We start from the raw sequence: 14,141 nt of genomic DNA, 5'->3' as shown, positions 1-14,141 counted from the left end.
GGGTGCCGGCCTCTGGTGCTGAGCCTGGTGGTTCTCCCCTGACTTCTTGACCTACTCTCTTGAAAAAGAGGTGGGACGGCTTTTTCCTCTCTTGAGAACATCTTTAAATACTTGTGGCTTAGCTGAGAACTTGCAGTGTGTCTGTTAGCAGAGAGAAAGGGCTGTCCAGGGATGGTCGTTTAAGTGGGCCTGGCCTTCACGTGGCGGGTCGATGCCCGGCTGCCAGTGTGGGACACCCAGGACCCCACATGGAGGCCGGAGTGCGTCTTGCTCTAAATTCCAAATGCTCTTGGCACATCCTGGACTTTAACTTTCACATCCATGAGACACATGAGAAGGTCCATTCCTGCTCGAGGACCCCTTCCCATTCGCTCTGGTTTCCAGTAAGATGCGGAGTGTTTTGCTAACTGCTTTTTGCAAATTTGTAGAAGGGGGTGCAAACTTTGGTGGCATCGGAAGCCCTGAAGGCCTCATGAGGCACAGACTTCTGCTCCGGGAGAGGCAGGAGGCGAGGGCTGAGAATGCCTTTCCCACAGCTCCGAGGTGTCGCCCCACTATGGCTGTGGGGGGCTCTATGCAAGGCACTGATGAACATGTAAAACAATACAGTGTTTACACACGTGAGTCTGATTTATTTCACTAATGAGGAGGTCTCAAGTTGCATCCATTAACCTACAAAAGTCTCCAGTTTTTCCTTTTTTGTGGCTGAGTAGTTCTCCATTGTGTAAACTGTGCCACATCTTTTCCATCCATTCCTCAGTTGATGCTGCATCATTTTTGTTTTTGGTATTGGGGACTGAACTCACAACCTGGCACTTAGCAGGCAAGCACCTGGGCCGCGGAGCTAAATTTCAGCCCGGCCCCGTGGTTTTCACAGGGCGTCCTATATCCTGCTGCACAGGGAGCGCTCTGCTCCAGGGTTCATGCAGCCTGGCACACTTTGGTCTGAGAAGGAAGGAAGATCTGGCGTGGCTGCCGATGCACAGGGTCGTCTCTACAAAGCTGTCTCTGAACGAGATGTGCGTTAGTGAGCTGGAGCTTTGGGACTGTGACTCCTTCCCGGAGGAGCCAGGCATCACCCAGGAGCCTCTGCCTGGCGGTCTCCCGAGCGGCAGGGGAGCAGGGAGCTGGCTTCTTCCAGGTGGTGCCTGGCATGGTTCCCTCACAGAACGGTGCCCTGCATGGCTGACTCCATTTCCTGAGGGAGGGTGTGTACCAAGAATGGTGAGGCCCTGCAGATGGGAAGGAAATCCCTGGACGCCTCACTGTGGAGACAGGCCAGAGGCCTGAAGGAGCAGAAGGGGTCCATGCAGGGGGACAGCAGCTGGGCCTGAAAGAGTGGCCGGAGTGACAGGAGGGGGTGACGGAGGTGTCTCTTCCCTGCTAAAGGTGGGGTTGTCACAGCAGCTGTGATTAGTGTTGGTCAGGCACTGGGGCCGCAGAGAGAGCTGGCGGTGATGGATCCATGTCCCTCCGCGTTGTGGGGGGACCTGTGATGGTATGGGGGTCTCATGGCCGCAGCGCCTACTGGACCTGTGCTGCCGCGTGCTGGGTGAAGGAGGGAAGTGACAGGCACCCAGGCCTGCCCGTGTCACAACCTCTTTCCCCACCAGGGCTCACCATGGTCTCCTGGTGGACATGGTGACTCCTGAGAGGCGTGGACACTGGGGCGGTAGCCAGGGCTGGGATCCCAGGGATGGGGAGCCCAAGGCTGCAGGAGAGCCCTCTCTGACGGGGTTCCTTAAAACAATTTTGGGGTTCTGTTGGTGCTGTGGTGCTTCTCCGCCCCCAGTCGGAGCACATACTTTAAAAAATTCTAATGATGTGTTTTTCTGGTGGTGTGTAATTACGTATCAAGTAAACATATAATTATGGAGAACTTTAAATTAATATTATTTACTTGATTAATTTAACAGTTCTGGAGCTGTTAGCCTATCGTGTTGAGAATAATTGAGCCAACTTTTGGCTGAGACCCGGTGTAGCTATCGACATAGAGCATGGCTGAGAAGCAGACTGCGTTAAAAACCTTTGGAGTTTTGCCAGGGAAAACATTTCCTGCATGTTTACTTTGTTGTATTCTGAAAACCCCAGAAACTCCTTCAAGATATTACATTGTAGAGAAATCTTACTGTAAAAGAGAGATTGCCACACAGGGACCATTCCTTTATTCTTTTTTGTTTTTTAAGACAGAGTCTTGCGGGGCTGGGGATTTAGCTCAGCGGCATAAGCACCTGCCTTGTAAGCAGGCGGTCGTGAGTTCGATCCCCGGTACCGATAAAGAGTTAAAAAAAAAAAAAAAAAAAAAAAAAAAGACAGAGTCTTGCTAGGTAGTCCAGGCTAGCCTTGAACTCACTCTGTAGCCCAGGCTGGCCTTGAACTCATGGAGATCCTCCTGCTTTGCTTTAGTCATCCTTTATTCTTTCACTCAGTCAGTCTCTCAGCAAACCCCTGCCTAACATTTGTCACATGTGTGAGGAGTGGGCACTGAGGCTCTAACAATGGCAGGTTAGCTTTTCTCTTCTCTGGGAACTCAGTTTCCATGTGGAGAGTAGAACCACATACTCAGTATAGCCTGGCAGTAAACCAGCGCTTCTGTGTACTCGCTGGGCTCCTTAATTCTCACAACAGCTTTGGGCCACTCACTTACACTTTACACACCAGAGATCTGAGACCTGGCGAAGAGAGCACAGGCATAAGTGGTAAATCCAGCATGAAAACCCAGCCGTGGCCTGAAACTTGTTGCCCTATGGATAAAAGCTGTAAAAGATGAAAGGAGAAATGATGATGAAGTGTTTTCCTTCATCGTGGATGTTAGAGAAACCATCAGAGATAAAACGACACTTGATCTTGGGTTTTGAAGGATCAGTAGAAGTTTACCAAGTATATGAGTTCTCTGGCTTCTCCCAGAACATTTGGCTATGTGTTAGTCTTCCGGGGAGTAGGCGTCCTGTGATCAATGCATCTCCTAACCCAGAAACAGGCAGCTCCCCATCGGATGAGGCAGAGGAGAAGCAGCTCACAGCCATGCAGGCTTTGTAATTCTGATGGCAAAACTGACTTCCCAGTGTTCACACCTTCCAGTCAGTAATCCCTTCCAGTCCCCAGGCACGCCTTGATAGGGTTTAAGTCAACAGGCCCAGCGACCGGGGATTTAGCTCAGCAGCACAAGCACTTGCCTGGGAAGTACAAGGTCGTGAGTTCAATCCCCGGCACTGCACACCCCAAAAATTAGCAGGCCTGATCTTGATTGCCTGCTTGTCCAAGAGCCTTGTTGAGCATTTCCAGTGCTGTGTTTAATAAACCACACCCCTTATTGCCACGGGCACACAGAGGTGTCACCTGGGGAGTCCTCTGCGGCCTCCCCACAGTCATAGGATAAGTTAACCTGAAAGAAAAGGTCCTTGACAGTTGAGGAGCATGACACGGGTTTGTGTTTTACAGATCACATCTAGGACTGCGTTTGGGTCTCATTAAGACAGATCACTTCCTGTGTGATTCAGTCAATTATCAGCTTTGCAACATCGACAATAATAATAAATCAGATCTGTCTGTCAGTTTGCACTCATCAGACCCTGAGAGCCCATTCTCCTGCAGGAGCCCTGAGAGGTGCCTGGTCCCATGCCCTGTGCCAAAGTCATGAAGGAGGAAAGGCGTCAGGACGCCTTGGAATTCCTGGCACCGGCCCGTGCCCCTGGTTTACCAGCTGGATGAGTGACCATCTCCTGGTCAGGGCGCACGCCCAGTTCTAGGGCAGGTGGCGACTCCTCCAGGGTGTGGCCCAGGTACTGAGGTTTCTGATTTGGATGGAACAGCCTGGGACTCGGTTTCCTCGTTTCCAGGTGGGGTCCAGCCACACCCCCCTTAGCTGACCACTGCACGGAGCAGGTGAGGCACCATCGCTGGGGTAGCAGGTCCCACGCTAATGAGGCAGGAAAGTTTGGTGCCCGAAGATGTGAACGGTTTCGCTGTGGAGGGCCGGGCCGTTTATTCAGAGAGCAGAAAGAGACCCATGCGTGAGTCCAGCGCTGGCTCAAGCTGCAGGGCTTTCTGTGTTATTCAAGAGCTGAGATAAAATTAGGGGCCATGCAGGTTCTACACTAACCCTGTAGTTAAGCAGCTGGTAGGAGGCAGAAACATTTTATTTAGTAGAGATTCAATTTGATGCCATCCAAGGATAGAAAACAAACATGTAGTAAAAATGGTCTATTTTTTATTTTTTATTTTTTTGAGACTGGGTCTCGCCATGCAGTTGGGTCGGCTTTGAGTTTACTTCATTGCCTAGGCTGGTCTTGAACTCACAATGATCCTCCTGCCTCAGTCTCCCGAGTGCTAGTATTACAGGTGTGCACCACCACAGCTGGCAAAAAGCGGTTGTTTAAATTAAAATACTTTTCTAAATGTACACCTTGTGTTATGAATTAAAACCTGGTGGTCAGTTTAACACCAGCTGAATTAGATCAGCACGGTGCTGAGTGTAGCTGTTCTACATGAGGGAAATTGCCAGCAAAATGGAGACATGGAGAAGGAGAGCTAGGCGTTATGGGTTTCTCTAAGTGTTACTTTTGAGCTGCTGGTTCTCCTGGAGAAGCTCGTCATGCTGGCTTCCCCAGTGTGAGTTCAACCACTGTCATCGGAGGAGCTCGGGACCTTGTTGATGAGAGTGGCTATAGTTCACTTTGGGGGAGCTCTGGTCCTTGCATTGAGCATTGCTTCCTGGCTCCAGAGGGGAAGACATATGCCATTTAACCTCCAGGACAAACTTCCTGGCATGTACTCAACTGTTTTTATTGTCAGAGGAGCTCGGGGCCTCCATGTTGCTGAGGATGACTGTGATGCTTTTCAGGGCAGCCCTGGTCTTGTTGTGAGTGTGACTTCTCGGCTCCAGGGTAGAACCCTCAACCTACCAGCATAGTTCCTTCACCCCACTGGCATAGACTTTCTGGCTTCCACTGCTGACCTTTGGGCCTTCCCAGCACAGATCCATAAAACAGACTGGCCTGAGTCCTTCTCATGGGCTCTAGACCTCCAGTTGGACTCATGGGAGGCATTGTCGTGGGCTCTGGGTTTTCATCTGGACTCATACAGGGCATTGCTGTGGGATTCAGGCCCTTGGCTGAATATTCTGGGTCTTTAGTGTTGTGGGCAGATTTCCTGCACTTTCTGTGTTTTAATTCTGGGTGACCATCATAAATAATATTATAAATTCTGTGATTCTGATTGTTCTCACAACCCCTGATGACAAATGGAACACCTTGACTGAAACAAAATCGTTTAATTTTAAAAATTGCCGCACTGAACACCTTTTCCCTCTGCACTGGGACCCGGTCCCTGCTCTGCGTGGCTGTGAGTCAGGGAGGCCAAGATGTGGGGTCACAGGAGGACTCACTGTCTTTGCTTTGTGTCCCTTAGGTGTCAGAGTGCAGCTGGCCCCTCAGGCAGGCCCCCAGTCTGCACAACCTCTTTGCGGTGTGTCGGAATATGTACAACTGGCTGCTACAGAACCCCAAAAACGTCTGTGTGGTCCACTGCCTGGTGAGTGGCCTGTCCTCTCGGGTGGGGGCACGGCTCTGTGCTGGTGGGCAGGTGGAAACATTTGCGTTCATAGCATTTCCTGAGCCCCTGCTTGGGAGTCAGGAGATTTGAAGGAGGGAGACATGAGGGGAGCTTTTGGGGCCACAGCCGAGGTGAGATGTGCACCCCTACATGCGCTGAGTATTATAAAAGAGGCAGAAGCAAGAACTGTGGGAGCCCGAGGAATGATGCGCTGAGTTTTTCGTGGATGCGTTTGGTATAAACACAGTGACCTGTTTACTCCTCTTACACTAATGTTTGGATAAAAAGGAGGGAAAGAGACACATGCATACTTATAAGCAGTGGCACAGCGGCCTGGCTTTTGGCGCAGTTCCCAGTGGGACTGAGGGCTGTCGCTCCTGCTGTCACAGAGTCCTTTTCTCTGACCCTTCTCGGTCCCCTCCCCCCACTTTAAGCTCAGCTTTGGGTGAAATCTGCAGGACCCGAGTCTGTTCCCAACACGGCATTTCCAGCACACAACTAAGTGTCCTCCATGGCCCTGACTTCACTGCGTCCTGCCTTGGGCCTCCTGTCTGTCTGCTAGGCTGGTGTCTTGCAGGACGAACAGTACCTTTTGCTCAACCAGGCAGGAAGGTTTGAGTGAGTGACCAAGTCCATGAGCAAAGGGTGCCTCGGTGGAAGCCGAGCCTGCGAACCGGGCATGAGTCACTGCTCCTCAAAGCCGCAGAGCCTGTGTTTTGCAGTGCTGTTCTGAGGTGATTCCCCTCCTGGAGAGCGGCTGGGTAAAACACAGGGAGTAGAATCCTGTTGTTTTCTTGTCTACTTAAGTTCCCGGACTCCTGTCCTGAAGGCACTTGGTGTTGGGGAGACTTTCATGCTGAATCCCCAGGCCTTCTGTCATGGGCACGGTCGCTCTCAGGGCAGGAAAGCACGTTTTTAAGGACTAAGACGCCTTCTGTGATTTTCCCTCAGAGCTTTGCTATAAAAGCCCGGAGCCTGGGTATGTTAACCGTGTGATGACTCAGGAGAGACTGGCTGCTCTAGGGACGGGATCTGGAGACACCAGGTCAGCCGAGAGGGGCTGGCGGCAGAGCGCAGCTCCCGGCCGAGGACCTGGGTGCTTGGCAATCTGTGTCCAGGCTGGGACTTGGGTTGCGTGTGATCCTCTAAGCATCACACTTATGTAAAATAATAAGCAGAGGCCAGGCTTTTTAGTTGAAAAAAAAAAAAAAGGAGACCACTTGCATCTGAGCCGTGGGCCAAGGAAACAAAAGCCTAAGGACAGTGAAAGTTGAGAAAGTTGTCCTTTTTTTTCCTTTCTGTGTTCAGAAGGACCGTAAGTTTGCAAGGCATCATCATCCTAACAGCTCATCCCATTTCTTCAGGCAGGGGCGCAGATGTCAGGCTGGAAGGGAGGGGCAGAGCTAAGGCGATAGCACACATAGTACTTAACATCAGCCCATGCTCAGGTGACACGGCCTCGGAAACACGCAGGAAAGCACTGTGGAGTCCTCCCCCCAGGCAGGTGCAGGAAGGAGGGTCCCCAAGGATGAGGATGTCGGGCCGGGAAGGTACAGGCCGGTGTACCAGTAGCTGGTGCGTCAAAGCTAAATTCTCATCAATTTGTGCTCAAATAATTTTAAACTCTCAGGAGAAAGAGTCTGCACAGGCTCACTGACACCACCATCAGGTGGGAGAGCTAAGGTCGCTTGCTGGACTCCTGTGTGGGATCCCCCCAGTTCTTAGAACCCCGGAGGGAAGCTCAGGGCTCAGCTTCTATCACCCACAAGGGAGGTTTTGCATGGCTGCTTTCTGGATTGACAGCTTTGAGGAAATGTGGAAGTCACGCACATTGGTTTTCTCAGAACAGGAAGTTTTGGCCAGATGATAAACCTAAGCTTAAAACATCCTGGCAGTTCAGTTATTCAGCAGAAATTGACCATGTGTAGTTAAAGACGGGGTAAATGGACAGCTCTGAATGCTGGTTCTAAAAGATTGCGAGTATTTTTCTATGATATTAAGACAGAACCAGGGGTGTAGGTGGAGACGGGGACCTGTGTGAGCTTGGCCTGCCTGGCACTGGTTTGGTCAAAGCAGCACTTGCAGGAAGCAGGGGATCCTTCTCTGGTTTGGCCAGATCTGCTCGGAAGGCACCTGTGAAGCGATGCTGTCCTGAGACTGGGAGGTCAGAGAGGTCCAAGGGGTCAAGGAATCGGCTTGGCTTTCCTATGGGAGAGGCCTCGGTGGACAATAGAGCCTCTCAGATATGCAAGGGGCCGTAGCGGGGAGAGAGAAGTTGTTCTTTCTCGTGGTAAAAGGAGTAGAGGGTTTGGAGGGAGAGACTCAAATCCAGCTGCACAGTGGAAGAAGCACTCCATGGCCGAGCGGCTCCTCGGGGTGGGCATCGTCCCTGTCCCCACACTGGAAGAGGCTGGGTCTCAGCCGGGCTGCAGCAGCCCTCGACCCCTGAAACTGGAGGGATTTGTTTGTCCTGGTGGTGGAGGCTGGACGTCCAGCGCCAGGGTGTCTGTGGATCCAGCGTGCAGCCAGGGTAGCAGGGGGGCAGCGGAGAGGGAGAGAAGGAGGCAGGAAGGAGGACGGGCCCTTTGCTTCAGGGACACACCTCATTCGTATGGCTCCACCTCCACGACCTGACCACCTCCTTACGTCTCAGCTTCCTGATAACTTTATGCTGACCTGTGAACTTGGGGGACACACACACAGACCGTGAGACTTGTTACTACTTTAAGAGTGGTTGTATCAGGTTAAATTTTCACATTTTGTATTAATGTAAGTATGCACTTTGAGTAAAATACAAACAAGGTCTGATCAAAAACTACATGAACATTAAGGCAGTAAAAACGTACTGCCATGAATCCTGCTCAAATCCTCCCCCTGGCTCCACACACACATGGTCTGCCTTGCCAGGTCCTGCAGCGGCTCTGGAGAGCTCTCTCCTGAGGGTCTCTAGCTGTACTGTCCTGGCTGCCTCCATGTCCTGAACAAATTCTAGATGCTTCCCTTTCCTGGTCATTCTGACCTTGGGAGGAGCCGGAAGTCACACGGTGCCAGGTGACTGAGGTGGGTGAGGACAAACCATCATGTTTTTATTGGATAAAAATAGCCAAAAGTGTTTTGAGTTTAATCAGGACATGCCGTCATCCAGGACAGTGCACCTCAAGACCCTCAGGAAGGGGGACCCCAGAGCTGCTGTGGGAAGTGGCGGGACGGTGGGAGGAGTGTGCTCTGGGCGAGGGGGAGGATTTTAAGGCAGATTAATGGCAGTGTGTCCTTTACTGTGATAGATTTTAAAACATTTATTTAAACATCTACTGTGCTGATGGTACCTTATCTGTAACACATTCTAGCAAGCAGAACTTCCTCACCTATGGATTTTTTTACTGTTAGCCCTAAACTAACACCACCCTCTGATTAGTTATGATACTACAAAGCAATCTTACTTTGAAGGTTGGTCTTTTCTAGTAAATATATACAAGTCAGATTTATACTGTGGGGCTTCTTGGGTTTGTGTGGAACCCGGTTTGTCCTGAGAGAGCACCTTCCTTTGCTGCTCTGTGGCTTACAGAGCTGGCGCAGGTTTTGGCTTTCAGATGAACTGTGCTGAAGTGGAAACTCAGGAGGATTCCCCCTTTCTCTCTTTCTCTGGGCTCCCCCACTCTCTTCTGCTGTACCCCATGGTGCTCCTGGTGCTTCCATCGTCCCTGGTGCGCGTGTGCGTGCTGTGTAATAATGAGATGCGTCAGGGACAGTCGTGCGTGTTCCTCACCTCCTCAATCCTTTTTCACTTCTGTCCCCCCATCTCTCAGCCCCCTCCCCATTGCAGAGGCTCTGCCTCAGTTTCCCTTTGCCCTGCACCCCTTCCCCTCCGCACCTCTGTTCCTGACGGTTCCCCTGTCTCTCCCGCAGGACGGCCGGGCCGCCTCATCGATTCTGATCGGTGCTATGTTCATCTTCTGCAATCTCTACTCTTCCCCCGGCCCAGCCATCCAGCTGCTATATGCGAAGCGGCCGGGAATCGGACTGTCGCCATCCCATAGGAGGTAGAGCGGGCACAGGGCGGCCTGGGGACCCTAGGACGGTTTGAAACCCACCTCCTCGGGCTTTTGTAGCCTTCTTTTAGTTTATCTGGCATTACTCTGTACTATGGGAGAAGCAGAATTGGATTAGGATATTGATTTTTTTTTTCAGTTTCCCAAAGTGTCCACGTGAGAGTTTGTGATTTTAAAATTAGAAAACACTTTGAAGAATACTTAGTCAAGCCAGGCATGGAGATGCATGCCTGTAATCTCGGCACTTGGGAAGCTGAGACAGGAGGATCACTGTAAGTTTGAGGGCACCCTGAACTACAGGCTGAGTTCAAGGCCAGCCTGGGCTGCACAGCAATTCTGTCTCAGAAAACCCAAGGAACACATCCACTTCCCCTACCTCATAGGTGAGAAAGGTAGACCGCGGCAGGTCGTAACTTGCCCTGCAGACACAGCCGGAACACACTGTCCGGGGCCCAGCTCGAGACCAGCCCCGAGGCTCTGTCACCCTTTAGGTTTTTATCACCCAGCAGGCGCTGCCCACTGTACTTCCTCCTGGGCGCTGGTGTGTGGGAGACTGGACAGCAAGAGGACATGCCAGATGCAGCGATACGGAAACGGAAAACTCGCTTCTTTCTTATGACTGACACATAGGGAAAAGGAAATAGATTATAAAACATAATCCCAAAAGAATCTTGAAACAGGAAAGTGGGTTAGATTGCTAATTTATTTTTCCTGCCTTTGTTCATAAATTTTTTCCCAGTAAAATCTAAATCACATCTTTTTACTCTTGCATCAGAAGTACTTCTAATGATCCAGTTTAAGTGTTCCCCAGAGTCAGCCTTCAGCTGATAAACTTACTGCCCGACACAGTGGGAGTGTAGATGCCAGGTGGCCAGGGCACTGATGCCCGAGCTTTCGGTTTAAGGGGTCCCCCACCGCAGCTTTCGGGAAAGCGAGGCTGCACCTGGACTTGGCTCTGTTCTCACCACTGTTGGGGTCTGAGAAGTGAGTCGTGCGGGTTTTCTGCTCCAGCTGCTGAGTGGCCTGCACAGACTCTGCTGGCGGAGGTGGCCTGCTCCCCGTGCGCTGGCCCAGCAGAACGGTGTTGTCTGTTCCAGGTACCTGGGCTACATGTGCGACCTCCTCGCAGACAGGCCCTACCGCCCCCACTTCAAACCCCTCACTGTCAAGTCCGTCACCGTCAGCCCCGTGCCCTTCTTCAACAAACAGAGAAACGGGTGTCGCCCTTACTGCGACGTGCTGATCGGGGAAACCAAAATATATTCTACCTGCACAGACTTTGAACGGATGAAGTGAGTCCCAAACTCTCTCTGCACTGTCCCTCAGACCTCTTAATTCCTACCTAAATGGGTTGTATTTCTCATACCACTATGAAGTGGTTCACTAAAAAAATTTTTTGAAAAGCTGAATGTGGTGATTCACACCTGTGATCTAGGACTTGGGAGGCTGAGGCAGGAGGATCTCCCAAGAATTTGAGGCCAGCCTGGACTCCATAGTGAGTTCAAGGCTAGCCTGTGTAGAGACCCTGTCTCAAAAAACACAAATTGGGCCCTGACTAGTGGTTCTAGAGATGGGAACCTAGAGGGGACTGTGCTCCTGGCTGCTGCAGAGGGTGCTGGAGGTGAGGGCTCAGCATGGGTCCCAGAGAGTGTTAAGGCAGGAGGGGTGGGATGCACAGAGGCCCTGGACCTTCGGGCCATGTGTACCATGTGTGTTGGGACCAGAGTGATTTTGGGGATTCAAAACCGAGCCTCTCACAGAGACTGGTTTCTTTTCTACTCCAACCCCACCTGGATTTTGAGCTCCTTTGATCTCTGGTCTCAGGATTAATTTAAGATTAGGAAAAGGCAGAAAGAGCAGGGTGGGCCAGCCACGCAGCCCAGGGTCTAGACAGTGGCGAGGCGGTGACAAGGACAGTGGCCAGGCACCCATGTGGTTGTGTAGGGCAGGCGGGGTCCCTGTTGGTCTGGTGGCAGGTTCCACTGCCGAGGCGGAGCTCGAGTCTGCGTGATCGCACCACACGCATGCGTTTTACCTGTGTTTCCATCTGTCAGGGAATACCGCATCCAGGATGGGAAGATCTTCATCCCCTTGGACATCACGGTGCAGGGAGATGTGGTCATCTCCCTGTACCACCTGAGGTCCACCATTGGGAGCCGGCTGCAGGCCAAGGTGAGCTTTGGATCGATGGCAGCCCCAGCTCCTCTGGGACTGGTAGATTGGTGGGTTGGTGGCTGCTGCAACTTGAACCCAGGACCTGGCGTGTGGTTGGCAGATGCTCTGCCACCCAGCCCTCTCTGGAGCTTCCTGAGGAAATGCTGCTGGGTCCTTCCCTGGGTTGCGTTGAGCTCCAGTGACCAGCGGGTTTTGATGGGCCTCCAAGGGCTGTTTCTGTCTTCCTATGGACAGGAGGGGACCCAGGGTAGAAGGAGTTGTGACCTCCCTGTGGTCCTTGTCGCAGTACCTTGTCTGAGGGGGGCAGCTCTAGATCTTCCGACAAACCATGTTTCCAAATGCTAGGCCTCATGTAGAGTTTTCCCTTTGCATCTGTGTAAAGGAGGGTGATTCCAGCTGAGAAGGTGGAATGAAAATTGTTTTTTCAATTTTTAAATTAGGATTACATTCATATTATATATAAATCACCCTTTAAAAGTGTGCAGTGTAGCTGGGTGTGGTAGCACACATCTGTCATCCCAACACTTGGGAGGCTGAGGCAGGAGGGTTGCTGAGAGCTGGAGAGCATCCGGGACTACATTGTGAGTTCAAGGACAGCCTGAACTGCATAGTAAGATCCTGCCTCGAAAAGACATAGATAAATAAATACAAAGTATACAATGCAGTATTTTCTAAGTATATTAATAATTTGTAAAGCATGATAACACTGAGTTCTAGGACATCTTATCCCCCTTGAGAGCCCAGTATCCATGTCTGTCTCCCCTTCACCATCCCCTGGTAGCCACAGATCTCTGCCAGTCCCCATGGGTTTGCTTATTTTGGGCATTTCACATACATGGAGCCATGTATGTGAACGGCTTTTTCCGAGTTCTACTTCATGCCATATTTTTGAGGCTTATCTAGGGTCCGCAGATACCAGGCTTCCATTCCTGTACAGAGCCATGAAGTAACCCATTGTCCCTGGGCCCCAGTTTGTTGATCTCCCGGTCTGTGACAATTCTCGGGGTGCTGGCTGCTCGTTGGCTGTCAGGAGTGGTGCTGCAGTTCTGCTGTAGTGACCCAAGTGTCTGCTAAGTGCCCGCTCCACCAGTGGTCCAGGGGCTCAGAAGGGATGGGCAGAAACTGATGCCAGCACCAGACCAACGGCAGTGCCCCAAGGGAGGGTGGGTGCCGTAGTGGGAGCCTGGTGAGGCCACGGACGGTGCCTGCCGTCCCAAGGTGGCCTTGAAGGACGAGCTCACTGGGTGGGAGCAGGGCGGCCCCGGAAGGAGACAGCAGAGGGTCAGGCTTGGTGGTGTACGAGGGTGCGGTGGGGCACAGGCAGCAGGGACGCCTTGCCCAGGCCAAGCCCCCAGAAGGAGGCCCTGGACAGGAGGCCGGCAGTGGGGTTAACGTCCCCACGGAGCGTGGCTTCGGCTGCAGGTACGGTTGAGGACTCACGGCGGCTCCCTGGAGGGAACAAGACTGCTGACCAGCTCCCCGCGTGTTCCCAGGTGACCAACACGCAGATCTTCCAGCTCCAGTTCCACTCCGGATTCATCCCCCCGGACACCACCGTCTTAAAGTTCACCAAGTAAGTCCTGCCTGGGCCGGAAGTCTGTGTCCATCCGGGAAGCTGTGACATGCTGGGCCTCTGTGGGGTCCCCCTGCAGTGTCCCCTGGGCTGCCGGGCCCTTGGTGTTGCCTCCCTGGTCCGAGAGGCTGGGCACTTTCAGAACGTTCAGCTGAGGAACATGAGTGGATCAGAGGCTTCAACTCGGAAGGCCTGAAATTCTGTGAGAAGGCCCGAGGGTGGAGGAGCAGAGATGGGGCTTTGACCCTTCGCATCTGGGGCGTGCTGGTGTTTCTGACAGGGACATGCCTCCCGGCACCCCCGGCACCCCGGGCAGGTCAGCTTCTTCTCGTAGTCTGTAGGTGGGCCTTCTTCTCTGTAGTTTCTGTAGGTGAGGAAACAGAGGCATGGAAGAATAAAGCAGTGCCTGTAGCATTGCGCTTGGTCTGGCCCTGGGTCCTCCCTGGACTGTGCCCCCCAGCCTGCCTACGATAGTTCTATGCTCTGTCTCCTACTGCCCCCCTGAATTCTCACCAGTCTTCTCTGTTTAAATCCCGTCCAGGCCCGAGCTAGACGCGTGCGATGTACCAGAAAAGTATCCCCAGCTGTTCCAAGTGACCCTGGACGTGGAGCTCCAGCCCCACGACAAGGCGGCAGACTTGACCCCGCCCTGGGAGCATTACTGCTCGAAGGATGTGAACCCCAGCACCCTCTTCTCTTCCCACCAGGAGCACCAGGACACCCTGGCCTTAGGAGGTAGCAGCCCCCTGTGGCTTAGTCTTGCGGGGCATGGCCTCTGCGGGTTTGCGGTG

The 14,141-nt window shown here is 52.4% G+C and overlaps 1 protein-coding gene across 4 annotated transcripts in view; it reads left to right on the top strand.

Annotated features, from left to right (window-relative positions):
• The window catches only part of Dnajc6 (DnaJ heat shock protein family (Hsp40) member C6), a 94,880-nt gene that overhangs the window by 55,497 nt on the left and 25,242 nt on the right, over positions 1-14,141 (top strand). For all 4 annotated transcript variants that reach the window (XM_003479113.5, XM_013143040.3, XM_005007943.4 and 1 more), the window contains 6 exons: positions 5,410-5,532; positions 9,460-9,593; positions 10,700-10,894; positions 11,657-11,774; positions 13,271-13,350; positions 13,892-14,085. In XM_003479113.5, coding sequence (XP_003479161.3) covers positions 5,410-5,532; positions 9,460-9,593; positions 10,700-10,894; positions 11,657-11,774; positions 13,271-13,350; positions 13,892-14,085 — 844 coding nt within the window. The remainder of the gene's footprint in view (positions 1-5,409; positions 5,533-9,459; positions 9,594-10,699; positions 10,895-11,656; positions 11,775-13,270; positions 13,351-13,891; positions 14,086-14,141) is intronic.

Source organism: Cavia porcellus, unplaced genomic scaffold (genome assembly GCF_034190915.1).
Source record: "Cavia porcellus strain 051 isolate PalLab524CR breed Dunkin Hartley unplaced genomic scaffold, mCavPor4.1 scaffold_1, whole genome shotgun sequence".
Taxonomy (NCBI): domain Eukaryota; kingdom Metazoa; phylum Chordata; class Mammalia; order Rodentia; family Caviidae; genus Cavia; species Cavia porcellus.
The sequence above is the reverse complement of the archived record's forward strand: the minus strand, read 5'-3'. Positions and strand labels throughout refer to the sequence as shown.